Below are 15,714 nucleotides of genomic sequence, written 5' to 3' on the forward strand. Positions count from 1 at the left end.
AAGTTGGAAAAAGAGGATGAATTAAAGTTTATGTTTTTAGAGTTGTACATTACAGACAGCCCATCAAATTGACACTGATAGAAGTACTGATAGTTGTCATGCTGATTCTGAATCATTGTGATAGCTATCGGTTGTTTCACACTAATGAGAATCTGTCACATCGTGTTGGTTACAGCAGAAACCAAGCTGAAACCTGCTGGCCAGTTTTATCCTGCCACAGTGATCCCTCTAGCTTCTTTCTTAACCGATCAGCTTATGCAACCTGAACTTCATTCACACTAAGAGCTTTTATCATGCTCTGAACCAGTCAGTGTTTTCACACCTGTGCTTTTGCACATGTTATTTCACACCTGTGCTTTTGCACATGTTATTCCTTCCATCTGGGATCTCCTTCTACTCCCTCTCACCCTGGACAATTCTGAAAGACACAGATCAAATGCCACTTCCTTTGGGAAGTTCTTCCCTATTTACTCTGTGTAGAGTTGGTGGTCCCTCTGTGTATACTTGTTTTTGTGTTATGATAATTTGCGTATGGTTCTCTTTCTCCCAGAACTATCTTTGGGAACCCAAGGAAATAAATGCTTAATTCTTACTAGGGAATCTTAAAAGACTCCATGGAGGAGGTAGCATTTTAACTAGTTCATGAAGCATAGGTAGGAGCAGAAAATTAAGGAAAGATCATTCTTGGCTAAGGAAAGAAGCATCAGCAAAACAGAAGCATGAATAAATGGAATATGGGAAATGAGAATAGAACTGTTTCTGAGCACATTTGCAGGCTCACCTATTAAGTTCATTTAGATGAAGGATAATGTTAATGCCTTTAAAATATAGTGACTAACCATTGCCTGAAATTTCTCTCCCTGTTAGATTGCTCTTTCAGTCTCATCCTATTGGCTATTAAATATTAATTTAATGCATAAAAGCTTGTGTCAAAAATTTTCTACTATTTCTACATTATCCAATTACCTGTTAATCCATAGTTCTGCAGGTGCATTTGGTTTTATATAAGCTCTGATCAAAGACAGTGATTTAAAATAATCTAGTATTGCTAGCATTGGTTACCAAATGAGGAAATAAAATTTTAGGCAGGTGAAGTAATATACCTTAGTAAGATTAGCTCCTGAGGCAGTTTAATATTAATACTTGCACAGAAAATTAGTAATTGTACTTTTTATTCTGGTTTATCACTGATTAGAAATTGTGATTAATAATCACAAATAATTTTTCACAGGCTTATATTTATTTCTTTCTTTCTGATTTGTATTCCCTGGCTGTATGTGTGTATGTGTGTCATATGTCTTTCTTCTGAATTATAAAACTCAGCTTTAAATGGAGCCACCCTGGTCTTTGACATTAATTGTCCCCAATTGCAAAACATGCACATATATAATACATAAATATGGTTTTGGCTATGGTAAGTAGGTCTTATAGGTAACAAACTTGTCAGCTTAATTTGCTACTGAGGGGTACTCCTGTCTGTCAACAACCTAAATAGATTTGCATGTCTTTTCAGTTAATTGACAGTATTGAATAACTATTTAAAAAATTCTGAAATGTTTGGGGCGCCTGGGTGGCTCAGTCAGTTAAGCGTCCGACTTCGGCTCAGGTCATGATCTCACGGTCCGTGAGTTTGAGCCCCGCGTCGGGCTCTGTGCTGACAGCTCAGAGCCTGGAGCCTGTTTCAGATTCTGTGTCTCCCTCTTTCTCTGACCATCCCCTGTTCATGCTCTGTCTCTCTCTGTCTCAAAAATAAATAAATGTTAAAAATAAATAAATAAAATAAAAAATTCTGAAATGTCATTTCCATTTGATTTTTAAATAGGCTTTTATTAGAATCTACTGTTATTTTTCTTTAAAAATGTTTTTAAGGAGTGCCTGAGTACCTCAGTTTCTTGAGCATTGGACTCTTGATTTCAGCTCAAGTCATGATCTTATTACGGTTTATGAGTTCAAGCTCTGCACCGGGCTCTGCACTGACAGCACGGAGACTGCTTGGGATTCTCTCTCTCTCTCTCTCTCTCTCTCTCTGTCTCTGCCCCTCCCCCGATCATGTGTGTGTTGTTGGTGGTGCACGTGTACACATGTGTGCATACTCTCTCTGTCAAAATAAATAAATAAACTTTAAAAAATGTTTTTAAGTGTTTTTAATTTTCATTTATATTCTCATTTTTTTAAGCTAGAGGAGCAGTGTCAGAGCCTAAAGGAGTTTTACCAAACTGAAATCCCACGGAAGGAAGAGGATGATGCTGAATCCAAGCGTCAGTTTGACTCAGCTGAAAAGCAGTGGCAGCTATTTTTAAACAGGAGCTTTTTAACTCAAGACCTAGGGCTTGAGTTCCTTAATTTAATAAATATGGTAAGAATGATATTAAATGTGTCACACCTTCTGCAAGGATTACTATCAAAGTCAAAATCATAAATTCAAGTTCAACTGTCTGCTAATCAACCTTGCTGGTTTAGGAAGTTTTTTTGTTTGTTTGTTTGTTTTAGCTTTATTCAACCTAGAACAGTCCTAAAGCCCAGCATTTACATGCTTATTTGGTCTTAGACTTCCTATTAATTTATAATGAAGGCTATTTTTTCAGTAAGGATGGATTTTTATTTATTTATTTTTATTTATTTTTTAATTTAATTTTTTTTTAAATTTACATCCGAGTTAGTTAGCATCTAGTGCAACAGTGATTTCAGGAGTAGATTCCTTTTTGCCCCTTACCTATTTATCCCACCCCCCCCCCCCCCACCGCCACAGCCCCTCCAATAACCCTCTGTTTGTTCTCCATATTTAAGAGTCTCTTGTGTTTTGTCCCCCTCCCTGTTTTTATATTATTTTTGCTTCCTTCTCCTTATGTTCATCTGTTTTGTATCTTAAAATCCTCATATGAGTGAAGTCATATGATATTTGTCTTTCTCTGACTGACTAATTTCGCTTAGCATAATACCCTCTAGTTCCGTCCACACAGATATAATGAAGGCTATTTTAACTACTAAGAAGAAAGAGTGACTGTCATCCAAATACAACATTGCCACTATTACACAGAGACCTCAGTAGAGGTTCATGCAAAAGTTCTGTGTTATTTTGAGAATATGTAACAAGGTCTTTACAAAATTTCAAGGAGCTTAAGACAATATCTAGGATGAATCATCATTTTGAAAAATTTCATACCATAGCAGATCTTTCCATAGTGAAGCTCCATTATATTTAGAAATGTACTCTAAATTTTAGTTAAGTTGTATTTGTAAAATACCCTAGAATCTTTATATCAACCTGTGGCTGATAAAGTTCTCTACAGAGTTTTAAAAAATAGCTACTCCAACTCTCCTTTAATGCCTCAAGTATCTTCCTAATGAAACTGCTCGTGTCATTGTTACAAAATCCCAGCTACTAGAAACCTTTTTTTTTTTTTTTTTTAATGTTAAGCCAAATCTGTCTTTGAATCTGTTTCTGACCCTCTGTAGCTACACAGGGGAAAAAAAATCACATTTCATTCTTTTTACACATGTAAGTCCTTCAAACATTGAAAACAGTTGCTATGTCTAATCTGAGTTTTTTAGGCAGCTAACCACATATAAATCCTTTCCATCATTTGTGAGACAGTTTCACTTCTCTCTGCATCCTAATTATCCCTCCCAGAATTTTCTATGGTTTGCCAAAATCATTCATGAAATGTAACCAAAAAGTGAGGTACAACATCAACACAAAGTACAACAAAGTGGACATCATATTTTACTAAGGAGACCTAAGACTATGCTAGCATTTTTAGCAATAATTTCACTTTGCTGATTCATATTAGGCTTGTAATCAAATACAACTCCCATTACATTTTCATTGCAATTCCTGCCAAGCTAGATCACTCCCATCTTATATTGGTCAAGCACTTATCTTTCATATACAAATGTGGGCCTTTATATTTATTTATTACTATTTAATTTCATTTTACCTATGATTCCATCTTATTAAAGTAAACTTGACCCTGCTATCTACTACATTAGCCATCTTTTCTAAGTTTAAGTCTATATATTTGATAAGTAGGCCTTCTATGGCTGCAAGTAGAGCTTTAATAAAAGTGTCTATGGGGCAAGTTGACGTCCTAACCCATTCAGCAATTGCTTGATTAGACAGTTTTTTTAAACAATCACAGATACTTCCAATGGTACTTTATTTAAACCATTAATTCACAACTTTTTTCCTAAGTCTGTAGTGAGAGAGACAGCTCAAAGAAAGGTCTGCCTACAAAGTATCCTATCCATTACATAAGTATAATTTGACATAAATCAGGTTGACTCCTTGTGATCAGGGAATTCTTCCCAAAGTGCTTACAAGCTTCTTGATCGATGATGAAGTTACTGCACTAATTATCAATGTAGGGCTTACCAATCTGTAAATTATGTAGTCCATCCTTTTCCCCCTTGTGAAAACCAGGGCATTCTCCTTTCTCTAACTTTCTGGCACTTTTCTTATTTTCTGTAGATTTGCAAAGATAACTGACATCTGCAATTTTCCCAGTGCTCTGAAATGTGATCAATCTCAGTCTGGAGACTGAATTCATCTGGAAGAATTAGGTTCTGTAACTCTTCTCATCACTCTGAGCAACTCTTTATCTTCTCTAGCTCAACCTTCGTAGTTTGAAGACCATTCTTATTAAGTCTATGTGGGGGAAAAAAGTATTTATAGTGCTGATTTATCTAATACTATTCTTAAGCATCAGAGAAAACTTGCTAAGCAATTCGCCCATGTTCTTATGTTGTACGGGTGCTTACTGTAAAAACTAATTAAGTGATTTTTTCATTTGGAACATTTAGAACATGATTATCTATTGATCTGTCACCTTTCACATTTTTACTTTGTTCGTTATATAGTCTTTAGTCTCTTAATTGTGTACTTCTCTAATTTACACCCAGAAGGAATTCAAATATTTGCAAATTGCATTTTTGTCTATCCTTTTTATTACGACTTCATTTCAGAAATTTACTTTTCAGTTATGAAATTTCCAGTTGTATCTTTTTTTAATTAGATTTCAATTACCAATGCAATTATCTCTCCTGTCCTCTCTACATCTGTCCTGTACTCTCTTGATCATATTAATCATGGGTATTTCAAAGTGTTTGTCAGCTAACTCCAACATCTGAGCCTGGAGTTGTTTCTGTTGTCCACTTTTTTCTCTTGGTTTCCAGTCATGTAGCCCTGTGTTGGCAGGACTGGTGAATATTCATCAAATATCAGACATTATGTATAAAACACATGCTTTACCTCAAGGTCCTTAAAAACTGTCATATAATAAAATTCTTCCTTACTGGTAAGAATTAAGATCCACATAATAGTTAACTTTATTGGTTCAGTAACATTCTGAGATAGGAAATCATTGGTAAAGCAAGTAAAACACAGGTTTAATTTCTTCATATTTTTTGGACCATCAGGATTTTAAACAAACATTATTGTTGAAATGTGGTAACCAGTTTGTGGTTGCTAAAGAGGAAGAAGGCCTGCTGGCATTTTCCACTGAATGTTCTGCTCTTGATTGGGTTGCTGTGGCTCATCTTTTCAAGGTTGACACCGAAAATTTTTCAGTTCATCTAAAAAATCATCAAGATCAGAGAAATTGATTTATGTGAGAACTCTGGGCAGACATGTTAATGAAAGTGCTAATTTACTAATATATAGCAGTGAATATCAAGGATGCTATCCAGGATACTGCCTTCCTGTTATCAACGTGTCTGGAAAACAAGACACACCATTCATTGTGCCTGAATCCAAATGGAAAATGGGTAATTTAGTACCCTATTAGATAAGATTATGGCAATTTTTTCCATGCCCCTAAACAGAAGTAGAATGAGTAGCGTGTTTACTAACTAGACCTTGGGCAAATTATTTAATCTTGGTGAGTGGTCAAAATACTCAAGTCTGCCAAGTACATAATCACTCTTCTTGAATCCTGCTAGCTAGATAGCACAAATACTACTGTGCACTCCCTTTTCCAGGCCTCACTAGAATCATACCCTGCTGATTATAGTCGACATTGATATGCTGCAATTTCCAAGTTTACATTAAATTATATATTATATTTTGCTTAATAGTTTCTTAATAATATGTGAAAGATACCCTAACTTTATTTATAGCATCTTTTAAAAAAATATTGTTCGGGATGGGTTCTGCTGAAGTTGTCGGATATCTTTCATGATATATTATCATCTTGTTAACCATAGTTACAGCATATATCATTTTATTTCTATTTCCCCAAATTCATAGGCGAGATCTTATTTAGAACTTGCAATTATATTCTTTTGTAATTAATTGGCACTTTATAATGTCTAAATTAATGTAAAAATATAAATGTGAAATATTAATGTCATTTAAAATAATTTAGAAATAAGATGGTCTGTTAAAATACTCCAGCACACATTCATGACACTGTCTTCTGACTACAATCTAAAAGATCCCTTGACTTCTAGATCCCTAGCTGTAATTGTGATTAGAGTAAAACCTTGGATTATGAGTAACTTGTTCTGCAAGTGTTCCACAAGATGAGCAAACATTTCTAATACATTTTAACTTGATAAACAAGTGATGTCTTGGAGTACAAGTAGGACGTGATGCCGAATGTCACATGATCACAACTGAGCCAATGGTTCTTGAAGTTGGCTTTGATATACAAGTGCTTTGGATTATAAGCATGTTTCCAGAATGAATTACGCTTGCAAACCAAGATTTTACTGTATAGAAATCTATGCACATTTGCTCCTGAGAAATTCAAGGATTTATTGAGAAAGGCTAGCCATCAAAGTAAAAAGCCATTGTTTTGTCAACTAAATATTCTTCTGCATTTTTTTTAATGTTTGCACTCACAAAAAAGTACATGGTTTTACTCTTTACTTCTTTTATTCTTCTGACTGCAATTGAATTTCCCCTGTATAAAACCATTGTTTATAGGCTTTCAAATCAGGCAACCAGAACATGTAGAAATTGGACATGTAGAAATGAAGAGGACTCTGAATTTAGATGTTGTGATTCTGACTAATAGTTTCTTAATAATATGTGAAAGATACCCTAACTTTATTTATAGCAGGGATTTAAAAAATATCGTTTAGGATGGGTTCTGCTGTGTATTATAGGTGCATAATAGAGATAAAAATACAGAGATATATAGATGTACATTTCAGTTCTTACAAAAGGGAGTAGCTTTAAGAACTGCTCACAAAGAAAATTTGAAATAACTGTAGTATATACAATGGGATAGTTGAAAGAGAAAGGCAGACCCCTCATATTTCCTGATGCTGAGACTTTGACATATTCTAATGAGTTATTTAACATTATTTACAATGTTAAAATAAAAGATAGAATATACTTCAAAACTTATGCATTCAAATAATCTTAACTTCAACATTTCTGGATCCTGACACTCATTTAATCACCCCTTAAGCCCCAGGAAATAACCAGACTCTGGCTAGGGGTGGAGAGGGTGGGGAGTCAAACACTACTGGATTTTAAAGTACTCAGGACCTGGTGTCCAAGCATAGACCAGAGGTTCTGAGAGCCCCACTGTGCCTTTACACAAGCATTCCAGATTTGTCTTGATCTCAGAACCATGCTCCGTGGTGGCCATGATCAAGTGTTTGTCTCCTAAAAGAGTGTATACAAAAATTTTGTGTCTCTTGGGGAAGAAAAGCCATTATATGGATTATTAATTTAACAGGCAAAAAAGAATGAAATACTAAATGTGAAAAATGAAGTGCACTTTATGGAGAACACTATGGAAAGCCAGAAGGCAGAAAGAGAAGAACTCAGCCACCTTCGGATGACATGGCAACTTAAAGCCACAGCAAGCAAACCTGTGAAACAGCAGTGGGGAGCATTCAAAGAACAACTTAGAAAGGTACAGGAACATGCATGGATATCATTAAGTCTTAAAAAGGAATGAAATTCTGATGTACACTGCAACATAGAAGAGACTGTAAAACGTGATGCTAAGTGAAATAAGGCAGTCACAAAAGGGTAAATGTTGTATGATCCCACCTACAGGAGGTACCCAGAGTCATCAAATTCGTAAAGAGAGAAAGCAGAATAGAGGTTACTAGGGGCTGAGGGAAGGAGGGAATGGAAGTTTCCTGGTAAATGGGTATGGGGTTTCTATTTGGGATGGCAAGAAGTTCTGGAGATGGTGGCAATCGATGCACAGCAATGTGAATGTCCTGATGCCACAAAACAAAACAAAACAAAACAAACCCAGGGCCTGTGCTTTTGTTCGTTGGTAGTTTAGGACCACAGAATCACTTGAGGTAGTGAGTGTTTTCATGGGGACTGAAAAGTTTGATGATGCACCAGTCATCACTGGATTGCCAATGGTGTCCAAGAACATAAACACATAACTATCTAATATATATTTCAGACCACTTACAACTTAAAACTTCTTCAGGAAGCACTTATGCCTGTGTCTGCACTTGACCTTGGAGGGAGCCTCCAGACCATTTTAGGTCTACAGAAAAAATGGAATGAAATGAAGCCTCACCTCCAGGTGAAGAAACAGATTGATGGACTTGGGTGAATGGGAAAAAAAAAATCAAAAACTGTTCAGTTGAGATTTACCTAACTAATTTTAACAGACTGGTGAATTGTTATTTTTTAAACAAAAGCATGGTTTGTCTAAAGCTCCACTTTATTTTTATTTTTTAAATGTTTGTTTATTTTGAGAGAGAGAATGAAAGTGCATGTGCCCACACTAGAGCAGAGGAGGAGCAGAGAGAGAGAGGGAGAGAGAGAATTCCAAGCATGCCCCGTGCTGTCAGCGCAGAGCCTGATATGGGGCTCCATCTCGTGACCCATGAGGTCATGACCTGAGCTGATATCAAGAGTCGGACTCTCAACCAACTGAGCCACCCAGGCACCCCTAAAATTACACTTTAAAAACACATTTTTCTTACTGTTTTTCTGCACTATTCTGTATTTGATGATACACAAATATTCAGGCTACAAAATGCCTAATATATTATCTTAGATTATTTGAATTTACATTAAGCTATCACATATATTCATTCTAAGTATTTCCCTATAGACATGTTTTAGATTAAGACATCTCAGAACAAGGGTGAGCAAGCTCTGACACAGAGGCTCTGCTCCCCTTTGTCCTTGAAATCACCACTATGATGTCACCATCCCCATTCACTGGCACCCCAGATTCCTACCACTCTCCCAGGAATCTTTCTGTGCTCTCCCATTCTCCCTCTCAGAGAGCCCTCAGAAGATGAGAGATAAAACCATGAGTCATGTTCCCAGGCCCAGACTGCCCATGCATTCCATACCCTCCACCTCCTGCTGCTCCTAAACCTGATACCGCTGTCAAAAATATTTGCCAGTCATGCTGTCCTCTTGCCTGACTTCTTGTTCTTCACTGCAAAGTTAAGATATCTGCATTGCTGTTGGTTGCTACTTCAAAAATGTTGGCTTTAAAGAATGCCAAATCAGAAGACTGAAGATTCCTTTAGGGAAGATCTATTTCAGATTCTTTTTTTTAAATTTTTTTAATGTTTATTTATTTTTGAGAGACAGAGAGAGACAGAGCATGAGTGGGGGAGGGGCAGAGAGAGAGGGAGACACAGACTCTAAAGCAGGCTCCAGGCTATGAGCTGTTAGCACAGAGCCTGACACGAGGCTTGAACTCATGAACCATGAGATCATGACTTGTGCCAAAGTCAGACACTTAACCAGCTGAGCCACCCAAGCACCCCTATTTCAGATTCTTTAAAGGTAAAACTGATAGCATAAAACTACCTCCTACACACACACACACACACACACACACACACACACGCACACACACACCCACCATTGTAGCCCATGGTGAAGTCTTTTCTATAAATTCTCAGAAAATTCAATTAGCCTACATGTTAGCTACTTTGATATACCTTGTGTTATATGCCTACTGGCATTTTGTGTATGTATGCATGCACGTGGCCCTGCACATGCATGCATGAGTAAATTCTTCTAAGTCAGGGGCCATTCCCAAGCTTCATTAGTTCTGTCACTGTGGTATGCATATATTTGATGCCCCTATGCTTGATTTCAACTTGAAGACCTTTATTAGGCTACTCTTCTGCAAAGTATTTCCTTAGCCTAAATGATTTCCACTACTTTTCTCCTTGATATAAGCTCCATCCCTGACATTATAGTGGCTTCTTCTTTGAGTTGTCCAGCATTTGCAAGTTCTATCCCAAAATCTGGATTCCTACAAGGGGTATCTGAGTGGTCCTAGGGAAAAGGAAGCTGCTTTATCCCTCTCTACATGTGGTGTCTATTTGTGGATTCTGGGATGACCGTTTTTAAAGTAGCATATCTACCACATTGCTCAGCTGGTAGTTCATTCTGATCATTCTGTTATCATGAGGGACAAATAATTCCCCCAATGTATTTTTAGACTTGTCTTCTCTTGATGTTTTTATCATACTGATTCTAGTTTACATTAAATATCAGAGATGATCATGGCTTCATAAAATATCTAAAATACATTCATTTAATAGATAACTGGAGGATTTGGTGTGCCACAGAAATATGTGACTTTCTATTTTACCACCTAGCTTTGAAACATGTTTTTTGCATTTATAGCAATTTTTTTTTAATTTCTAAGAAGATGGGAATAGAATAATGTATCCTTAGCATCAAACACAAAGCCTGGATTTGCAAGGATGGGGTGGGGCTGACAATAAATAACAGTTAGCAAATGAGAGAATAGTGATTGAGACCTTCCTATAGTCAGTTATAAAGGAAAAAGTTGTCTAAAAGCTGGATATCTTTTATTTCTTTCAACTTCTTTAGCAACTGAACGTTGAAGTTCAATACATTGTAAAAGAATCAGAAGAGTTAACTGGCAAAGGAGCCCCTGTGAAAGAGAAGTCTCAACAACTGAAGGAGCTTATTCACCTCCATCAAAAACAGAAAGAGAGAATCCAAGATTATGAGGATATCCTGTACAAGGTAGTCCAATTCCATCAAGTTAAGGAAAAGGTAGGACTTGTCATGGATATCTGGAAGACCCTCAGCTCTATTTTTTTTTATTATTTATTTATTTATTTATTTGAGAGAAAGAAAGAGAGAGAGAGAGAGAGAGAGCAAGTGAGCAGTGGAACGGGCAGAGAGAGAGAATCTCAAGCAGGTTCTATGCCCAGCGTGGAGCCCAAGGTGGGGTTCGATCTCATGACTGTCATATCATGACCTGAACCAAAATCAAGAGTCATATGCTTAACCAGGTGCCCCAAGACCCTCAGTTTTAAATTATGAAATTAGAAGGGCACCTGAGTGGCTCAGTCAGTTAAGCAGTGAACTCTTGATTTCAGCTTAGGTCATGATCTCATGGTTCACGAGATCAAGTTCCACATCAGGCTCGCACTGACAGCGCATGGAGCCTACTTCTGATTCTCTGTTTCCCTCTCTCTCTGACTCTCCCTGGTTTGCACTTGTTCTCAAAATAAAGAAATACACTTTAAACTATGAAATTAGAAATAAATTATTGTGTAATAAAGGCCAAGTTGCTTTTTCTGGTATCTGAAGTTTTCCACAATCTGGCCTTTAACTTTTTCTCACTAGCTTCTATCCTCCCTTACATTCCAGCCAAACTGAGCTTTTGTTTGTCCCTTAAAGATGATGCACACCTTCCTCACTCCAAGCCTTGACTCTCAGGCTGCTATTATCTGACAGGTCCTTTTTGCTCTTCTCTACTATTTAAACTCTATCCTTGCTTCCAACAAGCCTACCTTACTTGGAGTGATTTGTTTCTTTTCTAAATTCCCAGAACTTTCATAGTTTATCTCACACATCTGTCATTTTTAGTATCTTGATTCTTAATTACTTTCTCCCTTCAAGTGTAAGCTCTCTGAGGAAAGAAAATAAATTCATGTGTTTTTTGGGGTTTTTTTTTGTATCTTAAGTACTTGGCATTAAGGAGTGCTTAGTACAGGTTCAAGTTATTAGCTTCTACTTTCTTTTAAATGTTTACTTATTTATTTTTGAGAGAGAGAGACAGCAGGGAGCAGCAGAGACAAAGGGAGAGAGAGAGAATCCCAAGCAGGCTCTGCATTGTCAGTGTAGAGCCTGATGAGGGGCTCAAACCCACAAACTGTGAGATCTTGACCTGAGCCCAAATCAAGAGTCAGATGCTTAGCCAAACAAGCCACCCAGGCATCACGTTATTAGTTTCTATTAACATAAAATGGAGATGTGTTGATATCCCTTTAAAACAGCCTCTGAATTTACTCGGATCACAAGCCTAGATCTTGCAAAGGTTTTAGGCTATGACCTTCTTTAACAGAACTGGTAGTATTAGTTCCTCAATTTTACCCTCTTGGTTTGAAGCCCTGTAACATTTATTTGTCTATAACACTAGTAATTATAGATGGGCTTGGCAACATTTTGACCAGATAGTAAAATCGGTTATAGGAAGTAGGCTTTTTGTTTAAAAAAAAAATCTGTCTTCCTGAAAATATGAAACCCATGTTAATTGTTAACATCCTAAATTTCAGCTGGGTCATCTCATCAAATCAAGAGAAATGGAGTTTTTAGAACAGCCAAAGGAGCTGGAGGATGGCCACGAAGCCCAGGTTCAGCTCAGTCGCTCTCAGGAGAAGCAGGCACATATTGAGCAGCTCTATAAACTGGCCCTTTCCCTGGGAGTGGACATCATCTCTTCAGTACAGCGACCTGTAAGCAACTTAGAACACCATCATTCATATCTAACTAAAGCTGAGAGTTGGGTTATAATATCAATGAAACCAGGCAGATGGCCTAGTACATGTTAAGTTAAAAAATACATTAAGCCACTGGATAGTTATTTGTGGTGAATGTCTACCACCTATAACAAAAGAAAAAATATTTAAGGAGAAAATCTGTTTATACAAGTCTTGTTTTATACTCCTATTCTCATGCTAATTAAAAATAGAATTGTAGAGTTGTGTTGTCTAATATGGCAGTCAATTTTTCACCTTTGAAATGTGCCTAATGCAATGAAAGAACTGAACTTCTAATTTTATTTATTTTTAATTAATTAAAAAATTTTAAACTGACAGTGTAATTATGGGAAAACTTTTATGTATGTTGGGAACAGCTTGGGTATGTGAATCTACATTTTAAGTTATCAACTATGAAATTTGAATACAGATCAAGTATTTCTGACAGAAGTTTAGCAACAATTAACTAGATTTCAAAGACTTAGTATAAAAACTGTATTAATATTTTCTACATTTGGTTACATATTAAAATGATGATATTTGGACATATTTGGTCTAACAATTCACATTATGAAGATGAATTTCACCTGTTTCTTTCTTACTTTTTAATATGACTACTACAAAATTTTAAATTATTCATGTGGCTCAGATTATATTTTGATTGGACCAATGCTGCTTTAGCATTTCAGATCTGGAAGGTATTCTAGACATAAGCCAGCCCACAACACTCATTTTATAAAAGAAGCATCTGAGGCCCAGAGAAGCTGCTTAAGCCATGAAAACTCAGAATGGAGGAGCCTCCTGGCTTTGCAGAAGGCTTGGGCACCAGTCATTGGACATGCTTTATGCCAGTGGACTGACATTAACAAAGGAGCCTAAAAGAGAAGAAAATATTTCCAGATCAAATTTTTCTAAATAATATATTGGACTCTGATTTTAAAAAAAATCCCTTTCTAAATTCCTAAGTTTAGTGAGAAAAGATTGTTTTTTCTATCCAATATGTATAACATTAATAAATCATAATGGTCAATTTTATTTCAAAGTTCATTTAAGATATCCATTAAACTATATGGAATGCAAAGAACATAATTTTTTTAAGCTAAAAGACAGAAATACAAAATAGAATCAGTTTTTACCAAGAAGGAACTTTCTTTTTAAAGAGTTTTATTTTATTAGTAAAGATATTACAAAAAAAAAGTAAGACGTCTCACTTTGCACAAATAATATAAATTGTTCTCTAACTCTTGTCTGCCTTGGCCTCAGCAGCCCTCTGTGCTGAGCAGAGATTGGTGCACTTCCATAATGAATCTGAGGTTAAGTTCAAGTTGACAGGAAAATTATAGTGCAGAAGCTGAAGGTTTCCGATGCATATTTTATGCTTTTGAAGTAAAAATTATACCTTATAATAAACGACATCTTTGAAGACTTGAGTGTGATGAGCAAATCTTCAAAACTTAAGTTTCAAGACTGGAAATGCAATGGTTTGCCTTCCCTGACATGTTGGTGTCTGGCTTCTTTCTGAAATCATTACAGCATATTCAGATATGCTTGAGGTAAAGTAAACCAGGAACCTAGTTTTTAATGTCCTCTATGAGTTTCATAATGCAGGTAAATAGCACATCCGTCTCATTGCTGTTTTGCCCGTTCCCTTTGTCACTTGCACTTCCGTTCCATTTTCAGAACTGCTCTAACATTTCTGCCAAGAACCTGCAGCAGCAGCTGGACGTCCTTGAGGGGGATGGTGTGAACTTGCGTGCCAAAGCCGAGGAATATGAACGGACCCTGATCCGCTGCTTGGAGTACTGCACCACAAGGGACAATATAAATGAGGTGGGGTGGTGGGAGTGAGCAGCGATATTGCCAGAAGTTGCTCTGAACCTAAAGCATGTGGCTCAAGTGTCTGCACCCATGCACACACAATCAGGCGACCATTTATTCAATGTTGACCTTTAATCTACCAAGCAATAGTCTCAGGGCTCTGAAAGTTTGAGTAAATTTCAAGCACCCAAGTCAGTATGTTGTCAATGAATAGAAAAACCTAGAATGTACCATTATGGCCTTTTGTTTGTTTCCTTATCCCCACCCAAGGCTGTATAGCAGTTGCTTGCTTGAATGGATACAGCCTGTCAGGATAGAAAGAGTGATGCTGTCTCCAGACAGCCAGCTCCAACCTGCTGAGATTCTATTTAAGCACCATTGACTCATAGTGAAGGGGGTGCCAAGGGCCAGGGGAACAGGCTCTTTGCCTCAGAGGCTACAAAGTATTATCACCAAAATCAAGTGGCTGGTTTCATGTTTACTCGAATGAAGTAGCCTACTGGCAAAACAACTTCTAGAGAAAAAAAGAGTAACATGAAAGTCAACCTCTGCATCCGTGCTCCCCCTCACGAACACATAATTCTACCTCCTCTTCCTCAATTCTACCCAAACCCAACCCCCAAATATGTAGTGAGTCACAGTCACCTTCCCCTAGTTAAACTTCCATTTAAATAAACCTACCCTTGGGGAAAAACACAGATCAGGATGGCAAGGGTCCTGATTTTTTTTTAATTTACATCCAAATTAGTTAACATATAGTGTAACAGTGATTTCAGGAGTAGATTCCTTAATGCCCCTTACCCATTTAGCCCATCCCCCCTCCCACAACCCCTCCAGTAACCCTCAGTTTGTTCTCCATATTTATGACTCTCTTATGTTTTGTCCCCCTCCCTGTTGTTACATTATTTTTGCTTCTCTTCCCTTATGTTCATCTGTTCTGTGTCTTAAAGTCCTCATATGAGTGAAGTCATATGATATTTGTCTTTCTCTGACTGACTAATTTTGCTTAGCATAATACCCTCTAGTTCCATCCACATAGTTGCAAATGGCAAGATTTCATTCTTTTTGATTGCCAAGTAATACTCCATTGTGTGTGTGTGTGTGTGTGTGTGTGTGTGTGTGTGTGTGTGTATATATATATATATATATATATACCACATCTTCTTTATCCATTCATCCTTTGATGGACAT

The 15,714-nt window shown here is 36.9% G+C and overlaps 1 protein-coding gene across 7 annotated transcripts in view; it reads left to right on the forward strand.

The window, feature by feature from the left end:
• CCDC141 (coiled-coil domain containing 141) overlaps positions 1 to 15,714 on the forward strand; it is a 205,257-nt gene that overhangs the window by 147,324 nt on the left and 42,219 nt on the right. For 4 of the 7 annotated variants that reach the window (XM_019460899.2, XM_019460917.2, XM_019460897.2 and 1 more), the window contains 6 exons: positions 2,177 to 2,356; positions 7,689 to 7,868; positions 8,382 to 8,507; positions 10,802 to 10,990; positions 12,502 to 12,681; positions 14,386 to 14,535. In XM_019460899.2, the coding sequence (XP_019316444.1) occupies positions 2,177 to 2,356; positions 7,689 to 7,868; positions 8,382 to 8,507; positions 10,802 to 10,990; positions 12,502 to 12,681; positions 14,386 to 14,535 (1,005 nt within the window). Of the gene's footprint in view, positions 1 to 2,176; positions 2,357 to 4,468; positions 7,377 to 7,688; positions 7,869 to 8,381; positions 8,508 to 10,801; positions 10,991 to 12,501; positions 12,682 to 14,385; positions 14,536 to 15,714 lie in introns of those variants that run through there. The other 3 variants (XM_019460909.2, XM_019460903.2, XM_019460922.2) reach the window with 3 other exon arrangements.

This window comes from Panthera pardus, unplaced genomic scaffold (assembly GCF_024362965.1).
Source record: "Panthera pardus isolate Hobbes unplaced genomic scaffold, ASM2436296v1 HiC_scaffold_10, whole genome shotgun sequence".
Classification (NCBI taxonomy): domain Eukaryota; kingdom Metazoa; phylum Chordata; class Mammalia; order Carnivora; family Felidae; genus Panthera; species Panthera pardus.